Below are 26,270 nucleotides of genomic sequence, written 5' to 3'. Positions count from 1 at the left end.
GAGGAGAAGGCTGGAATGCTTACCTGGCACACTGCCAAAGAATTAGGTCCACATTTATAACCTCTTGGTTTATACTTCATTTATGACAAATGTATGCTGTAAAACTCAACATTTAGCCATTTTTCAGGGAGGAACTCCCATGAAGTCTGTAACAATAGTCAGGCTCAAGCAGGCACTGGTAGGAGAGAACTTCATCAAGAATAAAAGACTTCCCATTTAAAAATTACCACCCCATTCTGCCACAAAATACACCAACATTGCAACTTATCTGATTATTGATATGATGGATCACCATCCATGTAAGACGTCGCTATGGATTCAATTATTTTGATATGTCCAATTATGCCAAAGTTGCAACAGATAGGATTATAAAGCATTCACAGGGTGACTCATTAACATTTTTTTTAACTGAACGTAGGGTCATATTTCATAGAATCAGTTTGTGTGATAAATATACTGCAGTACAAATTTATAAGGGGGCAACTTGGATCTCTCGTATGCTTCAATAATGTTGAGGGTGGGTGGTAAAAGGGAAAGTCATCGACCTTTACCTATGCGTACTTGTAGATATTTAGGAGGGCCAGTGTGGACCTTTTTTGGCTGACATCTGACGATTCGTTCTCAATGGAATACCTTACCACTGCTAGATTGGGCACCCAGAGGAAGAAGTAAGCTACCATATTTGGGCAAGGCTTATATATCTTTGAGGAATATGGTCTATTAAGTGCAAGATCATTTTGGCAGGACATTGAAGACCTAAAGTTCCAACACACATTGACTTGGTTACAATTACACTATTTAAAGTGTAAGCTGCAAAACCCAACAGCGACACACATCAGTTCCAGGATGAGAGGTCTGAATCCAGAACATAAGGAATGGGAACTCAAGGGAAATTGGAAAACGACAAACAGGGAATATCAATGAGATTAATATTGTAAACTGATTTATGGGGAATTAAACATTGAGTAGTGAGTTTATGTCCATGGTATGATTGCTAAAGGGTGAAACTTTCCACCCAGGTTCGAAGAGGTAACCCAGAGGCAACTTTATTTTGACCATGGACCATAAAAGTGCAATTGCAAAGTGCAGCATACAGACAATTATTAAAACCAGACCTATACATTGGGAACAAGATGGAGGAGTACACCACATGAAGTACGGTACAATGAACATTAATACATTGCTAACCAATTGGAAGTTAAAAACACAGTAAGCTAAGACAGAGAATAAAAAAGTCCATGGGGACACAATCTAAAAGACCATTGTGATTTAGGTGAACAGGGGTGTGGGGTGAGAACCATGACAACAAAAGCCTTTGCCTAAACCACTGGGGAGACAAGGCCCGCTACGCTGGCAGGTTTCTATACTTTTTATGCACTCAAAGCCAATAAAAGTTTACCCAGTGGACCTATAACAATGACACTGAGGTGATTTAAAACATATGGATACAGTAAAATAAAAAGTTAGTAATCTCTGTAAGAGGTTTCACACTTTCTACAGATGCCTTCTTATTTCCAACATGTGGCCCAAGTACTTGGCAACGGCATAGACAATTGCTGGGATAGGATCTGATCTTAAGATATGAAGTGCCTCGACACGGCAGTGGGTACCCAGCTGCTTACAGAATAGTTTCAGCCATTTGTGTCTTGGACAGACTTGGGACAAACAAAGAACACGTGGGCGATGGACTCTATAGCAGATGTGCACCTGGAGCAATACTGAGAGGAAGTGGATGTCTGCTTCCAGGTGTTAGTATATGAATTTAAAGGTAGTGCGCCAAAGCAGAATTGCATATAGAGTTTCCTGTCCAGGGGAATGGTCATGATTTCAAAATATTGCTCATAAATTCCAGTTATTTTTAAATTCATAGATTCCAAGGTTAGGCATTCCCACGAGGAGCTGGTAACTGAACCCTGTGCTACCCAATTCCGATAGTATTTCTTAAGTGCATCTTTGTTAAGGGGTGGTAAATGGTCCTTGGTGTTCCAGAGGACCTCTAAGCCTAATGCTCTTAGAGAAGGCTGCAAATGACCCATCAGACAAGGTATGTTCAGTGAGGTCATCCCAATAGAAATATGAGAGACCCAATGAGTCGCAAATTACCCTATTGACATTCCTGTTGTTTTGAAGGGGTTGTTGAGGTAACAAAAGGATAGGTAAGCACAGGGTGACAGAGAATCAGAAATGCAGGCGTCTGGCCCGAGAACCCATTTAGCTTTTAGAACCTCAACTAAATTAGACTGGACACTTTAGGTTAATTATGGTTAATTAGGGTCAACAGATATAGTGTACAAACGCTTTAGAAGCTGGGCACACGACTGGCAACTTGCAAAGTAAGGAGAACCATAAAAGCAGTATAAGTTACACATTTGGAAAATGGAGCTCTTAGGCCTAAATTACTACTCTGGGGGTGGGCGGACTGTTAATCTGCCCAGGAGGGTAGGGAAATTAGCTAGACACCAACCGTGTCTAGAACAGTAGATGGGGGAAAAACAGCAACATTTCTTTCACTTAAGATGCGTAGCAGTAACTACTGCAAACTTTGCTGCAAGATATCTCATGACTGTAAAAAGAGTTTGCACTCCAGATGACGGTGAGTTGAGATTATGTCCATGCTAATATTTGCATACATGCCAACAATCCCAAATTAGGTGGTAGATGTTTGATTTGAAAGCTAATAATTATGTCCTGCTAGGTTTCATCAGCTTACTCATTGAACTCCAATACAATTACATGGTACAATTATAGTTCTCTGATTATGATTTGTAAAATTACATCTTAAGAGTTTCAACATATTGGTAGTACTGTGACAGCTTACCTCAAACTTTTTCTACAAATACTGTAGAGGTGGTGAGCAAGATTACATAACTAAACCTAACTAAAGTTGGATCTAATGAATTTGGAAATCACCTTTTTAAGATGCTAACTGCAATAGTAATATGAATGAATATAAGCCATGCATGCATATGATGTCTTTGATTGTTGCTGACCTAGCCTCTTAGAGGCAAAGCAGTCTAATGCAGATGTGAGTAAACATTTCAGAACTGCTTACAATGTACACTCTTGAAATCAATTATAAAACAAATGATTTAACAAAAAAGGGAAAACTGTCTTTCATTAGAACTTTCAGCAATTAGTGAACCAGAGGAAAAAGTGCATGCAAGTAATGTACTTACTTCTTAGGGTCTGTAAACATGATTGGCTTTATGGGGGTCTGGTCAGCTCTTTTCCATCCTGTGGGCTGTTTGTTCTTCAACATGTACTTTGAGTAAAAACACTTTGGTACAGAGCTCGAGAGCTGGAAAGATCTGGATTGGGGCATATGGTGGGGACCGGAATACTCGGATACTGGGGAATTTTTAGATAATTTTTCAGAATACATTGGAGATGTAAAGCCATGTCTTGAATGCACGTTACTGGAATGAAACGAATAAAAACAAAGTAAAATTATCTATTAATGGCAATGGCAAATAGTTTTGTAGAACATCCTACTGTGGGGTTTCACAGAAGAAACTTGCGGGCACAGCTTGTAAAATGTACACCAATTGGGGATCCTAAGCAGAAAGAGGGCAATGTTAAAGTTACACAAAAGATAAACAAGTTACTTTCTTACTTTTCAGAAAACAGTATCATTGCCTTTAATTTCTCAATAGTATTTATTTTGAACTACCTTCAGACCCCAAAGAGCTCATCACCAACCTGACCGCCACCAACCGAGACGGACACCTGACTGAATGGAAAACTCTCACAAAAGACGACACCACAGTAATCATGAAAACAGTGCACTCTGGGCCTAATGGAACAGACACCTGCATGGGAAGACCACTAAACAGTAACAGCCTCAGCTACATCATCAACACATCGATCAAATCATCCACCTTCCCAGAAGACTAGAAATATGCAGCAGTCTATGCCCTTCTCAAAAAAATCTGCCGACCCAAGGGAACTGAGCAATGTCCGTCTCATCTCTCTGCTCCTTTACCCAGCCAAGGGGATGGAGAAGGCCATCAACAGATAACTCACCAGCCACCTTGAACACCACAGCCTACTGAACGACATCCAATCAAGATTCCTGAGCAACCACAGCACTGAATCAGCAATCATTGTGGCCACAGACGACAACCGCACTATACTGGACAATGGAGAAACTGCAGCCCTCATCCTACCCGATCCTTCAATACCATCTCCCACCACACCCTTGTCAGAAGACTGCACGACATAGGCATCCAACGACCAGCCATCAAAAGGATAGGCTCCTTCCTCACAAGAAGGACACAGCAAGTCAGCAGTATCAATATTTCCCTCATAGACCATATTATTTACATCCAATGAATATTTTACACAATTCCTAATTCTAATTCAAAAAGTACACCCTTAGACACTTAAATTTATCTCAAAATATATTTTTAATTGTATCAAAAGATTTGTTATTATAAAATATTTTTTATTTTTCTCTTTTTGTTGTTTTAACCTCACATCCATGTATCTAATAACAGAATGAAGGCTTCAGTCCTTCCGTACATATGTTCATCAATACATATACTTCTTGTAATTCATGATATTCATAAAAAATACAGATACACAACACGTATTATTACAGCAAGTCAGACTACCATCCTACACATTGGAATCCAAGAATCTGATCTGCAGAGTCCCTCAAGGTCATCGCTTAGTCCAACCCTATTCAACATATACATGACTCCTCCCAAACATCATCAGGTCCCAAGAGAGCACCATCATATCCTATGCAGATTGCACACAACTCATTCTTTCTCTGACCGACAAGCACCAGACCAGCAGAACCAACTTCTCCAACTGTATAATCAATGTCGGAGACTGGATGAGATAAAAATGCTTGAAACTCAACTCCAACAAACGTGAGTGCTGATCGACGGGAAAAGAACTCCCCATGGGACTCCACCTGTTGGCCATGAGAGCTTGAACCTAACACTCATCACAACCGACCACGCCAGAAACTTGGGAATCCTCCTGCATGACAAGCCTAATATGACAGTGCAGGTCAACGCAATCAGCTACTCCTGCTTCCGCATTAATCCCTCGCTCCACAAGATATTAAAATGGCTACCCCTGAACACCAGATACACCATCATTCAAGCCATCATCACAAGCAGATTAGAATAGGGACATGCACATCTCCAGACCATCCAGAACGAAGCAGTGAGACTCATCCTTGAACTCCCACTGTGCACCCACATCTCTCATCACACCTCAAATCTGCATTGGCTCCCCATCCACAAATTATGTAGACCTGCAAATCCCTCAATCTAGGGATCAAGAACCTAGTCCTTGGATGACAGGTATTCACAACACTCGCTGGAGTTTGATTAGTTAAGCGTCAGAAAGAAAAGGTTTAAACTACCTATCTAGTGGGCGACTATGATTTATTCTTGCTCCTAGAAGGTATGATAAAAAACGGGGTAGAACACTAGGGGTCCTAATTACAATGAGTTAAGTGTACCTAGTAATTCGAGTCAACATGTTTCGAGCGTTCCCCAAGCTCTTCGTCAGGACTACACAGGGACCAGCCATGTGTTTGCCACTCCTCATACACACATTCAAGGCACTGAACAACTTGGAGCAGCATATCAGAACAACAGCCTGCACTTTCACAAAGGTTGAGCAGTCTCATACATCGCAACAAAGATGTGGAACAACCTTCAGCCACATATCAGGGCCTCCTTCTCACTTCTCCAGGAAGAAGAGGAAGACCTGGCTTTTCGAATCCCTCAGCAAGGTCTGACATCCAAACAAATACACTTACATGCCTGCTCCAGTGTCAAAATGTCTTCAAAGGTGATTAGAGCACCATACAAATCTATGTAACATAACATTATTTATTTTACAGCTGTCAGGGACTGACAGTGGTCCACCATCACAAGCTATCTTAGAATCAGACTGAAAAGTATGCAAAATGTCTAACTTAACCAGAAGACTAGCAGAGCGAGAAAGGAGGAGTCAAATATGAATTTCTTGTGCATCTTACCAAAGTTCGCATGCCAAACTGAATAAAGCACTAAGCACTGACTACCTCTCCTCGATGAATTTTAGGTTTTTTGCACATTTTACACCACACAAAGAGTGCGGTTTCTCCCCCCTATATTATAAGCATTCAAATTTAGATCCCATGTTGCTGCCTTTACTTATTTGCACTGCCTGAGAGACAAAACCGTTACACGTGCTGTTTTGCATTACATGTTAAGTACCAGAAAGGTACAAATTGATCATTAAATGACTCTTTATGGTACAGATGTCTTTTAATACATGTTTTAGTATATTTAAGAAGCGTTTCCCTCAATCCTATGAATTTTAATACTGTATAGGGTTTTCTTTTATTTGCTATGACTTTTATGGCTCTGTTGAGCGATAGACTTTTAGATTTATTGGTACCTTTTAGTTTATGATATTGTTTCTAATACATTAAATATATTTAGAATGGCCTTTGGGTCAACCCTATGATCATCATTATTGAACTGCTTTCTTGTCTATCTCAGCTCTTGATTCAATGGATCCTTCTGTTTGTTCGACCTAGGGACATTACAGTCTCCAAGTATTATGATAGGATGAGTTGCATCCTTCCACAGCTAACTTTAGGAGTACTTTTGTCTTTTTCTTTCCCGTTCAGTGCTGCACAGGAGTACATGTCTTTCCTCTCTTTCCCTATTAACAGCCACACCCTGCTGCTCTCTCCTCTTCGATACATGCTGTTCCCCTTTTGCCTTTATCAAGCGCCCCCGAAGTATTATTTTCTATCCTCTTCCCCCACTGCTCCCAGTTTCTATTTTTTAAATTTTTTGTAAAAAGATTACAAAACTGCAAAAAGCCGCTGGGCTGCTAGCTACCATTTTGCTGGGCTCTAGCAGACCTTTTCTTTTTGCTATTTTTAAATTTACTGTTTTAAAACGATGTCAGACGTTTTGGAAAAGTAAAAAAAAAAAGTCAAAATGCCCACTGGTGCATCAAGAAGCATGCACATACGTGTTCCAAAACATGTGTGGGCATTTGTTGCCATCTTGGAATGGCTTCATATGCATGCATGACAATCTATGCACACATGTGTACACCTCACCAGGCATCTTGAATTGTTTTTTTTTTTAAATAGAAAATGCATTTCAATATGTCGTCCATGTCATGCATGCATATGCATTGTGACACATATGCGAGCATTGACCATAAAACGCTGGGGGATACATTGTCATTAGGTAATGCCAATGCTAGGAAGCCTTAGCAAAGCAAACTGGTCAGTCTTTTACAGGTAGGATTTACCAATGCTAGTTTTCTTTCATTTCTACATATTTATGACTCAAATAGGGACTGGCTGATCCTTTGGCACTTTTGCCAGAATCCCTGGTGAGTAACTGCTAGTTATATATGAACATTCAGTCATATGCCCAGAACCTGCTCCTTCCTACTCCTCATTGCCCTCTACTTTTGACTTGATCTGAACTACTGCAGGACACCGGGAGAAATCAAATTTGTCTCTGTTGAGTAGTTGCTGCAAGAAGCTCCATCATCCTTCTCACTCGCCAGTCTTTTCTCTAAATCAGATGAAATGAGTGAGCCGAGTGAATGCAGCTTGCAACCACCTAGCTTTCCCTCCATGATCTTCTTCATCCCTCCTTGTCTGGCATGCTTTCTATAGTTTATGAAGGTGAATATGTAGCCACTCCATAGAGAAAATTAGGAAATGCATGCATCCTATCTCCATAAATACGCTGCCCACTGGGAAGACAAACTAAAGTTCAATGGTTTCCAGTTGAAGAAGTACCCCTCCTAACGATTTACACAATGGGTTAAAACTTCCAGGAAGATTTACCGTTTTTTCTGAAAAAGACCAACCTTTGTCTGCAGCCTGGACACCTGGTGACCATTTAGGAAGAACCCAATCTGCCATGCTACTGATCAATGTACAGGGATAAAGGATGGTTTGCCTTTCTAGAGTGGCAAGACCACATGGTGTGACTCATTCCTTCTGCTCTAGATAATCTGTGCATCACAGCACTTGAGAGGCACTCTTTTTTCAATTAAGATGACTCTACAATCATGAATCAAAGGTCCCAGAATAGGAGCTTCCAACATAGGTCGGATTGGTTTCAGATGCTCAGGATATCCTCTTAATATGAATGTACATGAACTACATCTAAAAGAAACAAATTTACAGTCAGGAGTTAGCCCGAGAATGTTGCATTTGATGGCCCACTTGGACCAATGTCTGCTAACTTTTTGCTGCAAAGCACACCCTCACCATAAATCATGCACAGATCAAAACCTAACCGAATTGTGGTTGCTAACTCAACACAGTACTTGCATTAGTGTCAAGAAAGAAGTCAACGAAAGTCCCCACAAGAATAGTTACTTGCACACAAATGCCAGAAAGTCAGTGACAACTAGTGCATCGAGGCAGAGCACCACTGAGATCTACCTAGCACCAAATAATGAGTGCGAATTACCAAGTGTCAACGTTACTTTGGGAAGGAAAAGCAATCACTATTTTCATCTGTGTTTTTCCTGCTCAGTTCAATTGCCCTTTGAGCCATTCAGCACAGTGAGGCTATCGGGGTTAGGTGCTTTTGTCAACATTTTACATTGCCAACAAATGGTACCTTTCTTCTTTTCTTTTACTGCTAGATCATCATTAAAGTACACCACTTGCCATTTTAAGTGTCCCTGTGGCTCCTGGTCGAGCAATACCTGGTCTGCAAACTCCAAACTCATAATTTCTGGGTCTGGTAGATGTGCACAGAGCGAAACTGCTGCAGGTGCTGATTGCAAGAGCACAGCCTGGCACCTCACTTGACCTATGTAGTACAAGCAGGAGAGCAGGCTATACTCTCAAAGCAGGGCCCGGAAGTCCCCTAACATCCTCCTCCCCCAGCATTCTGGAGAACGACAGCCCACAGCCAACGGCAGAGACGGGCCTGACTGAGCTTACAGTACGAAATACGAGGAACAGGCAATGTTCCTCCCTTGTGTGCTCCTTTCCTGACCGCAGAACTCACCCAGCCCTTCTGTTAATATTGTCCATCTGTTCTGAGCAAGCGGAACATCTCAGTGGATTTGTCCCGGGAACTGGTGGACACCCAGAATTGGGAAGAAAGCATATGAAAAAGTTCTCTTTTTATTCTTACCTGGATCTATACTATACGGACGGCTTTTTAAAACCAGTTATAGTATTTGTAAGACCCGTTATGGTATATATATATATTATTCATTGCTTTAGCTTAATTAAGTTTGTCAATTACAACATTTGTACAACTATATAAATTACCTTAGGGGATAAGCAGCAATCTGAATTCAGTTCAGGGTAGCTTGATTTGCTGTTATGAACCATGCTCACACATTCAGATTGGGGAGACAATCAAATAGATTGAGATAAAGATTATAAACAATAAGCAGACTTAAGGTCTCGCTCTTAATGTCTTTTACGTTTTAGAAGGCCAAAGGTAAACACAACAAGGAGGGCAAAGGAACCTAAACTCTTAACAAACAAAGCACAATATACTTCTACCACGTATATTTTGAGAGCTCTCTAATTCTCAATTTAGAATCCAGTGTATCAGTGTGATCAGAGCAACACATTACTGGATAGTGCAGATTTAAGTTGTGACCTAGAATCTGATTATATTGACTGGACAAAAGGGGTTCAATTCCAGGGTTGGACTTGAAGAGTGATGGCTTTTCGTAATAGGTTTATTGCGATGATCCCAAGGATCATCGCGCAGCCCCACGCTCTTCAACATCTACATGTGCCCCCTCTCCGCCATCGTCAGACAGCAAGGATTCAGCATAGTATCAGATGCAGACGACACCCAGATCATCCTCCCCCTCACCAAAGACCCCACCACCACCAAATTCAACTTCCAGGAAGGAATGTTGCATCCTGGATGAGCAGCAGTTGCCTGAAACTCAACTCGGAGAAGACAGGGGTCCTCGTCTTCGGACCATCCCCCTCCGCATGGGACAACACCTGGTGGCCCACTGCCCTCGGCAGCCGACCCATTCCCACCAACCACGCCTGGAACCTCGGCATCGTTCTAGACTCCTCCCTCTCCATGACCCAAAAGGTCAACGCCATCGCCTCCAGCTGTTTCAACACCCTCTGCATCCTACGAAAGACCTTCAAATGGATCATGCCCCCGAATCAAGAAAGACCGTCACCCATGCACTTATAACCAGCAGACTCGACTACGGAAACACCCTCTACGCCGGGATCAACAAGCCTCTACTACGCAAACTCCAGACCATACAGAACGCCACAGCCAGACTCGTACTCGCCATCCTTCAACACAAACAAATCACTCAACACCTGCGGAACCTCCACTGGCTCACCGTTGAGAAGAGAGTTACTTTTAATATACTCACCCATGCCTACAAATGTCTCCACAACTCCGGACCCCAATACCTTAACGAAAGAATCTCCTTCCACCGACCCAAAAGAAACCTCCGATCAGCCGATCTCGCCCTTGCCAAAATTCCCCGCATCCGCAGAGCCAGAACAGGTGTAAGAGCCTTCTCCTACATCTCAGCCAAGACCTGGAACTAGCTCCTGATCGACATCAACGCGCCGCCTCCCTGATCATCTTCAGGAAGACACTCAAGAACTGACTCTTTGACTGAATGGAGCAGCTTACCCTTCCAGCGCCTTGAAACCCTCACGGGTGAGTAGTGCTCTTACAATTCCCCATATTGATTGAATTAGACAGCATTTCAAAGCAACATGGTAACTGCAATTACTGTATAAACATAATATTAACACAATGGGGACGTATTTTGTAAGCAATGCTATTACGTTTGCATTTTAAATTCATATAATGCATTTCAGCTTAAATGTTTGCAACAGTCAGTAGATACTATAATGGAATGAATGGCCAACAAACGTGGTGGCAGCCATACTACATTTGATCATAGAGTAGGCCATACAATCCCAGTATCACGAAATAGCAGCCACAGTGAACAATGTGGTAAATATATGGCCTTGTCCAAATTAGTAAAATGATGATGAAATTCAAAGGGAACACCTTGCTCCTTTCATGGTCTTTATAAAGTTTGGATAAAAAAAAGAGAAAAAAAAAGAAAATAGCTTTCTTTTCAATGAGTAACTATAACAGACTATAGATTCTTGAACACTTTTCATACACAGATTATAAACAGATAAAGATATAAAATTATCTATAGGTTTAGAGTAAGGCTCATACATATCAGGGAATAAAAGAATGCCTGCATCTCTACGAGAAAGTTAAAAGTAATGTGTGTTAATATTATCTGAGAAGTTAATGAAGCAGAATAAGTCTTCCGGGAGGCATTGCTGTCTGAGGGGGATGTGGGTAACAGGGTTGGGGGATTGGGATAGGGGTGTGTGCCACAAAAAGCAGGGAGTAACCACTATGAACAATCTGGGGCACCGATTTGTCAGATAGGATGCTCCTCAACTAGGGGAGGTAAGGTGATTAACCTAACTAACCGGGCAATCATGTGCCACTGAGAAGTTGAAGTAGTTTTGCAGCGGCTGAAGCGTGAGGGACGGAGGATTGGGTATTACGCATCCCCTGGGGCCTAGACACTGGCAGTTAGATTCCTGGTCGAGGTGAAAGACCTCACTCACATTACCCAGTACTGAGGTCAAGACAAACAAACTCACAGAGGTGTTCCACCCAGGGCAGACAGCACAAGAGCCCCTCCTCCCTTTTAACGAGGACCTTACAGACATGCTTTTGGCACCTGGGCAAAACCAGGATGTTTACCTCAAGTAAATAGACAGTTTACAAGGTGGCACAGGCCTGCTCGGGTGTACCACCCTGCCTTCCTCCTCCAACATCTCTTCTCAGAAAGCCTGGTGGTGCAAGCCTCCACTAGCCGACTGAATCACATCGCCTTTACTGCCACTCTGTCAGACAGATAGTGGAAAAGCATGGAGGTGTTCGTTAAGAGAAAGCTCTCCTCTGTCAGCCTTGCTCTTATGTCAGTGAACACCGGTTTCTGAATCCGAGAGGACTATTGACCCCCCCCCCCCCCCCCCCCCGGCGTCAATGGACAGGCTGATGAGTGTTTTTTATTACCATAACACGTGGGGTTCAGCGTCATGCCATCTTTGGGCAGACTCATGTAGCACAGCTGGGGTCTTAGATGAACCCACAGGTGGTATCCCGACTGGAAGCTACCTCAGATCCTTGGGTCGCGAAGGTGCTCCAGACGGACCAGGTCTGACACTGAACATTTTGTCCATGGCCTGAATTCATGGAGTTGCTCCATCATCGGTGCTGGACCGGGGAAATCGGGAAGCCTGGGAACGAAGGTTGGAATCGGTTGTGAGATGTAAGACAGAGTTTGCAGCATAGAGCTATCCGAAGCACTGGAATGCTCTGCATGGTGGGAGCTGTGGGATGAAGGGGAGCCGTGCTTTGAAATCTTTTTCTTCTTTGACTTACTTGAAGACCTCGATCTTGAGGATGGTCATTCACAAGATTGACCTCTGCAGCGGGACAGCATCCAGGCTATTGACTTCAACGGAGACCTTGCCTTCTTTGACTTCTCATGGTGCTCCACAATGTAAAGTTTGGCTTTGCGCATGCGGATGGTCTTCATATTAATCTTTGTGCATTTGTCACACAACATCTAGTTGTGCTTGGAGCCCAGGTGCCAGAGACAGATCTCAGGGGGTCCGTCATCAACATCTAATTGTGGCAGTGCTTACACAGTTTGTACCCTGTCATTTTTGGAGGGGCACATCTCCCTTGCACACTGGAAAAGGTTTGGACCGAAGTTTCTCTCACGTCTGACAGAATTCAAAGAGTAAGCTCTAGATCCATGTCAAAAGGGGTGGAAAGAAAGGAACTGATATCAACATCCAGATGTGGTAGTTATGTTGAGGCCCCCATGTTACTTTCAGGGCTGGACTGAACAAACACAAAGCTGCATGATGTTACCTACTGATGTGCAAGGGAATTCCGGAGAAAACTCACCTGATCCAGTTTGATGCCTAGGGGTATTCAAAAGGTGAGGAATCTGCAGTTAGTAGTATCCATCATAAACATGTTAGTATAAATGAAGTGCATTTAATGTGACAATGATCAAAACATTGAATCATCAGTACATTATAAATGTGTTCCCACTAATAATATGACATTTTTTACATGAAAGCTCAGAGACACTTCCATTACATGATTGTTATTTGAGGAAAAATGGTTTAGGCAACCCAACATTTGAGCTCCTGGGAATCACATTACTGATTTAGTACGGACTATGAGCTGGAACTTTAAAACTCATATACTATTATGTATTGTATTCTTTGATCCATGTGTTTTGCTACTACATGTTTTACTACTTTTTCAAAGTTGTGTTGATCTATTTATATATGTAATGGAATAATGCTCGATGAGCAGGGTTCTACTTGCTATACACATCTGCATAATATACAACACATTCTCATTTGAATAAAAAAGTGAAAGCAACTTACAACAGACCAATGTTAAGATAACTGCTTTGAAGACGATACCATTTCATTAACTGAAATTGATGAAGAAGGTACTTTTAAGTGTGTACCCCAATATTCTGTTGACTTTTAATTAGGTGTCTATCCCATCCTCCGGTCTATTGAATCTGGTGCATGATTGCTATACTGCAGGCAGATCTGGGTTGTTCAGTGGAGGTGGGGACAGACTCTGATTAGGTGAATACAGGCTTTACTCTCTGGTACCAACACTCCTTCTGGACAGACACTGGTGAAGCAGAAGCATACTTTTCTTGTGATCTGCTCCAGAAGCAGATGGAGGTACGCTGATTTTCAAAATCTTTTCCCCGGACTTCAAATAAGAAAGATGCCTTCTAGTTTCAGAGGTAAACACACTGATTATGTCTCCAGCCAAGCCCAATCACCCCCCCTCCCCCCAGAAAAAAAAGAACATACTTTCCTGTATTAATGTCCAGAACACGACATGCCATGCTCGTGAATTACTTTAGCCACTGAATTCAAGGGCCTGCATGCATATGTTTGTCAGCAGTTAACATCCCACTAATTTCGAAATTGCACCATTTTAAAATTGCAATTCAAAGAAAACACTAAATTTTTCTGAGGATCTCATTATCTGTGACTGTTTCCTACAGCAAACAAAGAAGGAAATAACATCTTTAATGTGGCTATGTGTCTTACCTTGACCTACATATGTCTCCACTGCTGCTAGAAGAGAGTGGCCCATCTGGTTTATTCACTTTCGGCCTGTATCCTTTGCTCTGAATCCCAACACTCAGTGAGGTCATAGGCTCCAGTCGCTTGTCAGTACCATATAGAGTCCTATCTGCTAGTCTCCCACACTTTTCATGCAAACCTGGGTAGGTGGCAGTACTATGTGTGGTCTTCACCAGTTTTTCTCTTTGAGGAGTTGCTTTGCTGGGTTTTGCCAGCATGCAGCTGGGGCTAAAAGTATGGAGACTGGTGTCTATTCCACTGTCGCTGGATGTCCCCTTGGACATAGGATCCTGCTCAGCCTCTGTAGGTTCTGCCATATCAAACCACCGCTCATCACTATGGCTGCTAGAAGCGTTGCTCGACAACGTATTGCTGCTGGAATGACTGGAATACTGAGCTTCGCCCTAGAAGGATAGATGCAATTTTTAAAGTGGCATGAACAGAAAATAGCAACAGAAAATCATTTCCAACACTATTGAGAGGTGAAGCACTGAAGCATGGTTAAACAAATATATTTGATGGTCTACTGATGAAGGAATGATCAGCTAAAGAACACCAAAAATGTATCTCCTTCACTCTCAGTCACTACGAATCAACCTAGAGCTATATGGTTGAAGTATGCAGTCCCCAGTTTTTCGCCATTCGTGCAATTATTGTATCCGTACAACGAAAGGCAATTACAGAGGGTATCATTAACAAACTGAACACTTGGCATCTGATAAATGGACAAAAATGAAGTCATCAATTTTCATCCTGTCTATCAAACAGAACATTTCAGTAACAATGAAGCTTGTGTGCAGAGCTTTCATAAATTAATATTCTTGGTAAAACTACTAGCTGGAGCGAGAGCGTTAGAACAATTTACAACTTTTACTGTAAACCAAATCAAATACCTTTTTAGGCACCGAGGATGGAGCAGACACACTACCCAGGACCTGCTCAGTTCTCCGTACTATTGTACAAACTGCTAAAAGCAGTTCATTGACCATGCAGAAAACAGGTCTGATGCAGATATACCAAACTAGAATAGAGGGTCCTAGAGAAGTGACTACTTTAGAAAGCATAAGGAAGAATATATTGGCAGTGTTTATTAAGAAAAAAGGCATTAAGGAGCCACATTTACTAGTGTCTTTATTGGCTTTGGTTAATACTACTGTATTTGCTTCTTTCGTTTATCATGGTAAATTATGGTTAAGAGCCTGGATGCACTGGCATTATAAAATTCCACGTCCAGGCAGGATCTTTGCTGGTTTTAAGGGCAGATATGAAGTGGGAGCATTCACCATCTTCTGCATAGCTGAGCCATACATTACAAAGCTGACTCACAAAAGTGTGTGCACCTCAATCTCACAAATTGCAATCACTTTAGTACATTTAGAACAGTTTTTGAAAAAACACACCGGTGTACTCATTATGCCAAAGTTTTTAATCAGTCTTTCTAAATTTCCAATACTGGTTTACACAAAATAAATTTTGCCCTTTGTAATGAACACATTGCGCACCAAGGTTTTCTGAATCTAACAAAATCCCCAGAGAGATAGCTTCAATGCACATAGCAGTTATGTTAGAATCATTTGTATTGATTATCTTTCATATGCTCATAAAGCAACTAAAGAACTGGTAAATATCTTTCCACTTTGTAAACGTCTCACTATAATGATATTAGGATGCTACTTTGTTGAACACGCATATCATTCAGATATATGCCTTAAATGTGCTCCACACTAGCCTTTGTGGCACGTTGATTTTTTCTGCTCCTCTGAAAAAAACTGCAGTATTTCATACCCAAGGGATGTTACAAACACTAACATATGAGAAATAAATTCCCACTGGCTAGGGACACTTTTTATGGCAGTTTAGTAGAATGCACAGCTAATGTATTAGGAAAGTTACTTTGGTCGTTATTTGAAATTGTTCAAGGGAGGCCTATATATCATCAGAATATGAACTGTCTGCTGCAACATGCAACACACATCCACCATGACTTAAGATTGGAAATGATCATCTGCGCAAGTCAATCCTGACTGACAGGGCTCTACTTGCCATATTCTACCTGCTGATACATATTTCATTGAAGTCCTCCTCAATAACATTTATGTTATTTTGATCTCCCACAAAGAGCAGATGCCTTAGAGCCCAGAACTCAAAATTGACTAGTAATACCTTCAAGCCAAGTCACAAAGTGTGCTGAACGAATACATATTCTTCTTTCTATTGTAAGGGACGAAAGATGTATGACTGTTATGTCAGTATAATGCCAGATATGTAGTGTGACCTGGGTATCCTAGATGTATAGCCTTTGTAATATGACCACTTTCAGATTAGGTCTATTTACTTTGTTCATCAAGGCATCGATAGCTCACACATTCCAGGCCAGCCTGCTCCACTCTTAGAGGTTCTTGGCCTTCAGTGGAAAGATTTCAAAATGTAAGTAGTCCTCAAGAAGCTTGATCCTAGTAGCCACATTATGAATAGCTGCAGCAATTACTCCAGTTCCCCCCCTTTCTGTATTTTTCGATGAAAAAACAGTTATGGCATGCTGCTAAGTTATAAAGTAAGAAGGCAGCTGATGCATAATGTTGTGGGCTCAGTTGCTGGGTATGTTTCAGGAAGACAGAAATGGGTCTTCTGAGAGTGGCTCAGGGGTGGAGGATTGATCGTGAATAGTATTATGACATGTGGCAACTTTCTGCTGATCAAGTGTGCACTGGAGCTTCCTTGTATAATGCTCGACTCATTGCCTTGATTCTATTTATGAACTGCTCTGATTGTCATAGGACAGATGGATAATCCCACTCACGAATACTGTTTACTATTTATTTGTAGCTGCCTCTGAATCTGTTATGAGGTTATGTAAGGCACTGGTAACACACACTGTAGGTTTTCTTGTTTACTTGAAACCAATAAAATTCAGTTAATAAAAAGTTATAAAGTAAGATGCCTACAAGTGATTCATAGGCTACCTGTTCAGCTGAGCTGTTCAAAAATACCTTGATGGGGCAAACACCACCCAAAAACAAGTTGCCTGTCGAGACAATTCACATTTTTAGGTTTCGCCCTGCCGTTGCAACTGCGTAGCAGTTGCTCCGCCCAGGGCGAAATCTTATGTCCTAGATATGGGGCTTTGGTCCCGCCTCTGTCACCCATTGGCTAGCTCCATAAATGGAGGCTAGCCATTGGGAGACAGAGGCTGTCAATCACGCTTTCCCCTGAAAACGCGATTCGGGGGCGTTTCTCTGTCTTTTTTTAAGTCCCGCCCCTTTGTCCTGGGCCGCGCTGTCATTGGCTGCCGGCCCGGGACACCCCCGTGACGTCATTTCCCGGGCCGCGCTGTGATTGGCTGCCGGCCCGGGACCTGACTTGTTACTTTTTATAAACATTTAGCTGTGGGGAAAGGTTGTGCGTTCGTCCTTTAAGGGCCCATGCCTTTTTCCAACCACCAACAGTCTTATCAAAGGCCTGCTTTGCCCTTGAGTCTTGGCAATCTTAGACTCCTGATGGTCGCATATGTATGAATTAGGTGTGTTGCACGGTATGCGTGGTGATGGGTAATTGTGCAATATCGAGTGAGAGAAGAGCATGACACGTTGCCACTGGGATCTCGGCTCTAATTCTTTTTGATTCCTTCCGCTTTGGGAGAAGTATGTCTGAATTTGTGTTATCTCTAAGAGAAAGGATATTCCTTCACCAGCGCCGTGTGCAGGAAGGGGTGTGCCTCATGACAGATTGTTCCTGTGTTCTTTTGCAGTTATTTCTTCCGGACAGGTGTACATCGAGACATTACTAAAAGAGACAGTAAACAGTCAGCCACTTAGAGTTGTCGATAAGGCGGCTTCTGCTTGACGGGCTGTTTCGATGCACGATTCGCTAGAGTTTGAGAAAAACCTTTTTTAACATGCCCCGAAGACAACACGAGTATTGTTTGTTCTGCCGAGCATGTGTTCCACCCCACCCTTGTGCTCAAACACTTGAAACAAACGTTAGCACATTAGCCGAACTGTACCTGAATTCGATTCAATCTGCTTTAAAACCTGCACCTTTCAGGGAGGCAGCAATTTCATCTCCGATGTTATTTGTCAAAGGATTGAAAATCTAGTCTGTCGTGTTAAGCAGGTTTCACAGCACTTGCTTACTTACCAGCGTCTGTCTCGGACTTCAAGCTTCAGCGGCTGCAATCCAGAGCTGCTGCTTATAACTCGATTAGTTGGTGGCAGACAGAGCTCGGAGTGATTTACCATTTATACGTGTCTCATGATACAACGGCAGCGGTTCTTAACCTTTTGACACCCACTGCATGACTACTAGAAATCGGGGACCTGCCCTAAACAATTTATTTAATTTGATATTAAAAAATCGGATGTACATAAAAGAAATAGGCCAATTATTAACATGTTAATTGAAAAACAATAAAAATCTAAATTTTATTTTTATTGGGCTGTTCGGAGCTTTTCAAAATTTCGTTTTATTCCCAAATGACTAAGCAATATGCTGGGCTCGAACGTATCATTTTACCTTTTTTGCTCGTTATCTACGGTCTGTTTCGTCATTCGAGATTGTTTAGTGTTTTTGCGGTGCTCCCTCAAATCAAACTAAGGATACCATCTTAATTTTTATCCGCAGTTTCAAATTCCTTCGCATTTGCAAAGCTTTTTAACATTTGTAATTTTCAATTTACTATTTTTATGTTTATGTACTTTTGTTGTTCTACTAATACTGTTTAACTTTTTTAAGTCCTGTACTCTCTGAGTTGGCGATGTGGACCCCCAGGTGTCTGCATGCCACAGGTTAAAAACCGCTATACATGAAATATAGAGGAAAACATGGTATATGAAGGGTAACATTGACTCGTTGAAAGCAAAGGTATAGAACAACATTGCTTAACTAGATGTTTTCCATTGTGGTGTCTCTCTCTTAAAAAAAAAAAAGTATGGTTCAGTGGTCGAAGTACATTTAAAAACGTATGGTAACTGATGTTGCACGCAGTGAGAGAGGGGTGATTGAGCATGGGGGCGTGGGCAAAGGCATAGCTAAAAAAACAAATATTCTGTAACTTTTTGATCTTTCACCTCCAGGTAGCTACATATAAAATAACACACAGCTCAAGTGGACATTAAATGCAGAATATGTCAATCAGTGGGAAATTCACTGTCGTACATTATGAAACTTCTATTAGTGAATGCACTGCACCAGAGAGCCACAAAATTGAATCCTGGCTGGTGCAGTGGAGAATTGTGACTTGTGTATGTAGCACTACAAGGTCCCAGTCTGTGACCGAAAGCACTGTGAACATGAAAGTAATTATTTTAAACTTGTATTATACACTGTATCATTTACAATGCCAATAGCTCTAACTTTTCCAAAGGCGAAACCATTGCAATGTAAATGCTTGTTTTTAAACGTGATTGACTTAAGTGGTTTATCCAGTATTTTTGTCTGCACATTCAGAAACCCAATGACCCCAGCTAAGCATGGCATTTCATAACCACAGAGACTGCAGCAGATCGAGCCATTTAAACATGCCTGGCCTGAATTATCTGCTTTGAGGAGGCATGACTAAAATGTGGTTACTGTCCCTCTGCAGTGCTCTTGGTGCATCTGCCAAAAATGTAGAAGCTTGTGCTGCCAAAGCTTCAACAGTCATCAAAATGATGTAGATGTCCATGCTGAATTAACTATTGATAAAAAAAAACACAGAAGAAGGAATTTTCTCACACAGGTATGATGGACAACTTAGCCTGAAATTAGCAGATAGATTGACAGCTCAGCAGAAATGCCTCTGGCTGCTTGGTGTGTTTTCAGAAGTGCTCAATATATTGCGGGGTTTCCAGCTGGGTGCTTCAAATACCTGAAAATGCTCTTGAAAAGATTCAGTAAAAAGTGTAAAGGGAGCCTCAGTCTTATTTAAAATATGGCATTTGACAGCATGGCTTGTAGGTACATTGGATTCCAGGGTTGGAAGCTCATTTTAACACGGCTGTGCAGGTCTCATCTTTAGCAGACAGGCTCACTTGAGGCCCATTAAGTGTTCATGCCACTGGTATACTGTTGAAATCCCGCATTACTCTTATTTCCTTCTCAGAATAGCATGGAAAGCCATTGATGTTACTGATTTTGATCTTGAGATCTTTAAGTGGCCTCACATTTCCCTACTATAATGGGATAAACACTTCATGAATCCCAGATCATGCTATGAACCACTCAGACACAGTATATATTCACCCACTTTACACCGTAATCAAATTAGATATGATGCACTGGACGCGCAGACACTGGTATGCAGTTATAACGTTTTAATGGTTCGGTTTGTGTATTCCTGCAATATTGTTAGTTAGAGCGGCTAACATGTGGCATTGTTTTTAAAATAAAACTTTCACTTACTCTGTCCTATTTTCACTCCCCTGTCCACCACGAGCATTGCCCGATTGTTGTGGAGGGAGTCTCTCTTCATTTTCTACTTCTCTCCAGCTGCACTCTATACATTTCCGGTAGGAAGAGGTGAGCGTTCTAGCGCTCTAACCTCTCCCCTTTAAAAACGGATGCTGGGGGCGACGCGCAGCAGGCGCGCCAATGGCAAGCCCGTCTGCGCCAGTTCGTCGCCCGGAGCCAGGACCCCTCACAGACCAAACAGCATATCTTAGCACTATCACCACCTACTCTAGACAGGAGCTGATATCCATTAAAGATTTTATTTCCTCACCCGCTGCAGGTAATGAGATCTACACTTGTATTCACCGATTTCCCCCCTCGGTTGAAGGCCCGTTATCTTGCCTTCTCTGTGGCTATCACAGTTTGCCACTCTCTATGGCCAATGTCTCCCCTTATATCATTGACACCAATAGCCCATCTGTAGCTAACTGGGATTGTTTTTTGGCGAACGTTCGTTCCCTTCCCAAACATTCCACCAATATATGGGACCTACTTTCTTCATCTTCCTCAGACATTGGGTTCCTAACGGAAACATGGATAAAACCCTCCTCCGCCCCGGATATTGCAATTGCGGTTCCGGACGGATATCGCATTCTAAAACTAGACAGGCCACATAAAACTGGTGGTGGGGTTGCGATTATTTATAAAGATCCGATAACAGCGATATTATTAGATCAATATTGCAGTGACAATATAGAAATTCTCATATTCAGACTATCTTCACCAACAATTAAGCTGGAAGGGAGCTCTTGTCTATCGTCCGCCCGGACCTCTTGCTAATTCTATCTCACTTCTTCAAGATCTAATTGCTCCTCATGTGATATCAACTAATAAGTTCCTACTATTAGGCGACTTTAATGTTCATAGCAAAAACCCAGATGAATCGGAGGCCACCACTTTCCGGACGGAAATGTCTGCCCTCGGACTCACAAAAAGGAACGATACCCCAAAACACATTGCTGGTCATGTTCTAGACCAAATCCTTTCTAATTCATCTGATATATTTTATAAAGCCACTTTTCCCTTAACATGGTCGGATCACTCGTGCATAACCTTTGATTTGGCTGGTGCCCATGAACATGTAACTAAAAAGGCCCCAATAACTCGCACTTATAGACAGTGGCACAAGCTCTCCCAGTCAATTTCGTGCTGCATACACCCCTGAACACTCATCCACTTCGGATACAGTCGACAATCACTTGTCAAGCTTTCATAACACTATTAAGCTTACTGTAGATGTCCTAATTCCCGAGAAAAAATCTTGTGTGGCCCCCACTCGCACTCCAAAACCTTGGTATACAGCGAATCTGCGCCTAGGGAAAAGTAAACGTAAGAGGCTAGAACGTCAATGGCGCCGAAATAAAGATAACACATCTAAGGAACAGTACAAAGCGGCCTAGACATTTACCATAAAACTTTTAAATCCGCACGGAAAAATCATATAGCTAGCCAACTTGATCAAGCAGGCAATACCTCTAAAACACTTTTCTACATCCTTAACTCTATCATTAATCCTAAAGTTTGCAACTCAAAAGAGGAACCAACTCAATTACTTTGTGATAATATAGCAAGTCATTTCTCACAAAAAATAGAGAACATCTATAATAAGATATTAGCTTCTTCCACAAACACCAGCTACAATCTTCTAACTGATCATGACCTGGTTTTTAAAAATCAGCCTACTTTAAAAGAATTTCCTCTGCTCACTATTCAAGACACTGAATCGTTACTAAACTCCGCCAAATCGGGCTTCCCCAAAGATTTATTACCCACCAAAGTAGCAAAAAAACTTGCAGCTGAATTAGCAGAGCCACTCTGCTCTATCCTCAATTGCTCCATCAAACAGGGCCGTCTCCCTAAAGAATGGAAGGATGCGCAGATCATACCCATTAGGACAAATCTCAAACTATCTCCAAATAATGTGTCCAACTACCGCCCCATTTCTTTACTTCCCCTGTACAGCAAACTACTGGAAAAGCATATTAACACCCACCTCTCTGCTTTCATAGAAGCCTCCAAGTGCCTTGACCAATCTCAGTCAGCTTTCCGTCCCAAGCATAGTACTGAACTAGCATTGGTGAATGTAACTGACGATATTCGGGTGCTGGCGGACGATGGTCAAGCACCAATTCTTATACTGCTTGACCTGTTCGCCGCTTTTGATACCATCTCACATCAAATCATGCTGGATAGATTGCGCTCTATAGGCATCCAGAATTCTGATATGGCCTGGCTCCAGGACTTCCTCAGCAACAGGACCCAAACAGTGAACCTTGGACCTTTCTTTTCCAAGACTACCCCAGTCACCAAAAGGGTACCACAAGGGTCCTGCCTGAGCCCATCCTTGTTTAACGTATATATCGCCCCTCTCTCAGCACTGCTTAGGAAGATCGGGTTTATCCCGATCTCCTACGCGGACGATACTCAACTTATTCCATCTTACAAGAAAGACACTCCTGACATCCAAAACATGTTCAAGGAAGGTATGAGAGCCATAACATCCTGGATGAGCAGCAACTTCTTGCAGCTGAATGCAGGAAAGACTGAAATAATACTCTTTAAGGATGCGATTACCAGCTGGTCCCCTAGTTGGTGGCCAGATGATTTGGGGCCAACACCTCTGCCAAAGACAGTTGTTAAAAACTTAGGGGTGCTAATGGACAAAGATCTAAACATGGATGAACACATAGCTGCAACAAAAAGAGCTTGCTTGGTCTTCAGGTGGTCCAGAATACAGCTGCACGCCTGGTAACACGCGCTCCTTACCGTGCCCCCTCACTCCCCCTGTTGCGCAAGCTTCACTGGCTGCCTGTTCGCAAAAGAATACATTTCAAAATCTGTTGTATTGTCTTTAAAGGCATAAACCAGATGGGCCCTGTCTATCTCACAGATAAGCTAGTGAAATACACACCGCCTTGCTCCCCCCGTTCTGAAGGGAAAGGCCTGCTTATTATCCCGCGTATAAGGCAAGCCAGGATGGGAGGAAAATCCTTCTCCTTCATGGCCCCCAAACTGTGGAATCAATTACCTCTCGAGATCCTTCTCACCACTAACTACTTAGGCTTCAGAAAGAAGCTCAAAACGCTTCTTTTCTAACTTTGTGACCCATACCAACAGTTGTCTTTAGTGCGGAGATACCCCTTTCGGGGTGATTCAGGCGCTCTATAAATAACATAAATAAATAAAAATAAATGCACCTTGTGCTGGAAAAAAAGCTCCCTACCTCCATCTGTATTTACTGGCTACCTTTCTAGTATTGAGAACCATTTCTAGAGTCATCATCATGTACTCCGAGGAGGCTCCACCAACAGCTCAGAAAATCTTATTGTAGCACAGTCGTTCCTCATTCTTAGCAACCATGGGCAGCAATAAAATGATCAACAGATCATGAGTAGGTCATGATAGCATCTCTCCTCATGTGATAAGTATCACTTACATTCCTCACAAACTTTCATAACTGCCCTATATAAGCTAGATCCTCGCAGTCCACCTGCAGCTTCTCGTGAACAGCATTTACAAGTATGACATTTCTTAAATGAAATGCTTAAAAAATTAATACAAATATGTATCTTTCATGATAGTAATGGACGTCAAACTGACCAGTGTTTTAGGACAAATGCATTTCTGCATTTGAACTCGATGCTACTTAATACATGATGCAACATGCAGTACTGCTGAGTTTCAAAGAATCATGGAGCTGTCAAATTCCACACCCTTGCCATGGAACCAGGTTTGATTGGAATCTGTTGTATTACAAGAGGTGCTGTAGATTCCATTAGTTGCAGTCATGTAGATTACTGATGAAGTAATTCAAGGGTGTTAAAATGAAAGTGGTCTGCAGGAACAAAGTATATTGGTCCACTTCACTATTTAATTGCATGAGTACAGCCATGATCTTCTCTTAAATAGTTGGGGACCAAACTATCATAGACAGAGTTGGAAGTGTCCTACTCAGTAAGCATCACAAAATGTGTCATCACAGTTAAAACATCCTAAAAGAGCTTTATACAAGTGGCCATTTGCAATAGAAAGGCCTACATTTCTTTCCTCTTTTTTGTATAAATTGTGTTGTTAGGAAGATCTTAAATTGCTATGGATCCTGTTCACGAAGATTTGCCAGTTAGTCAATGTGACTTTTCCCAAAAAACATTCGGGATTAAGAGCCTTCTCAACTGAGCCCTTTGAGATTGATTCTTTGGAACTGGTCCTAATGAGGGTCTGCCATAGCATTTCACCTTTAACGAAATTGTACATTCCCTCTCTGAGTCAGAGGGAGTAGCAAACTTGTCTGGGACGACACTTCAACCTTTAAGACATAATATGCATAAGCTGTGTTATACATGCACTCTCCCACATGGTCACCTTTGTTCAGTGTTGATCTGCATTCATATGCTGTCTTAATACATGTCTGGTGCCCTCCTGATGCAAGTTTCTGCAGTCCCAGCCTTGTCACTGCAATAACTTAAAGCATAAGGCATCTATAGATAAAATAATACCCCTTAGAGAAAACACTTCTTGAACAGTGAATTTGTCATTGCACAATGACAAGTAAAGCATACTCATCCCTTCATTTCAAATAATGTGCATAACCTCGGCAGTAAAGTAGTTTCACTTTTGTTTTAGATTTCTTAACTTCTTGCCTGGCACTAGGAAAGATCTAGTTTTAAATGTGTTTTGCAAAAAAGGTTATGTTACAGCCAGGATAGTTTGTGTAACCTACAGATTTTGTAGACTGGGGTGAGCTGCAAACTGTTCTCTGTTCTAACTGATTTACTGGAGGATTTCTACGCCTCACTGAGAGTGCAAATAATGTTCGACTTTACCTCCAACTTTTTCTGCTTGCTTTATTAGATTACCATTCAGCCTCACTAAATGTTAAATGCAATAACACTGTAATGAAAGCATCACATTAGTAATATTTCTAAATGTGTAGGGTTTAGTTTTGTGAGCTTGAACTCCGGTCATCCCAGTCTGCAATGGCTCCCTAAAAATGGTTTCCTGAGCTCCACATCAGATATAAATTTAACTTTACAAAAGGTTTTTTATGTTAAAACTATGCTTGTATAACCTTGTGCACAGAAGTGTTTAGGTTGCGTAATAAGGAGACATTTCAAGTTAGCTGTTACCTCGCATTATACTGCTGTTATATAAAAAGTAAATACATTGAGGGTACCAGTCAATTTCAAATGCCTTTGCTTTGAAGGGCAACAAAGTAGATCAACTGTATTTAGGTTTGATTAAAGAGTTCTTGGAAGAATATTTGCTGTACTAAAGTCATACACCACAAATGTGTTCTAATATTTGCTGCAAAGCTCTCTAAATTGAAAGTTCTGTTATTGTGGTGCTAATGAACTTACTTTTGAATGCCTGTTGGGAGACTCCTTGCCCGCTAGGTCCTGCCGTCCTTGACACTTTGCGACGTAATTTCCAGTGATGGCACCAACTCTGGATTGCACTGGAATATGCCATAGAGGTTCTTCAAAAAATTAGAAGGTGGTTAGACCACATGCAAAGCAAAACATCATATCAACTATAACATGAAAGCCAAAATTACCAGAGCGACTGCTTTGAATTTAACTTTGGGGTCCCAAAATAGCATTTTGCCATGCGATCACTACCTTCTATGGTTTGGAGAGTGCTACTG

The 26,270-nt window shown here is 41.8% G+C and overlaps 1 protein-coding gene across 2 annotated transcripts in view; it reads right to left on the bottom strand.

Annotated features, from left to right (window-relative positions):
• Window positions 1–26,270, bottom strand: part of SIPA1L3 (signal induced proliferation associated 1 like 3) — a 780,343-nt gene that overhangs the window by 127,778 nt on the left and 626,295 nt on the right. Inside the window, exons 14-16 of one of the 2 annotated variants that reach the window (XM_078660667.1) lie at window positions 25,984–26,102; window positions 14,165–14,604; window positions 3,177–3,416 (exon numbers count right to left, since the gene is read on the bottom strand). In XM_078660667.1, the coding sequence (XP_078516793.1) occupies window positions 3,177–3,416; window positions 14,165–14,604; window positions 25,984–26,102 (799 nt within the window). The remainder of the gene's footprint in view (window positions 1–3,176; window positions 3,417–14,164; window positions 14,605–25,983; window positions 26,103–26,270) is intronic. The other variant, XM_078660669.1, reaches the window with a different exon arrangement.

Source organism: Lissotriton helveticus, chromosome 9 (assembly GCF_964261635.1).
Source record: "Lissotriton helveticus chromosome 9, aLisHel1.1, whole genome shotgun sequence".
In the NCBI taxonomy this organism is placed as follows: Eukaryota; Metazoa; Chordata; class Amphibia; order Caudata; family Salamandridae; genus Lissotriton; species Lissotriton helveticus.
Note: the sequence above shows the minus strand (reverse complement) of the source record. Positions and strands in the feature narration are given on the sequence as shown.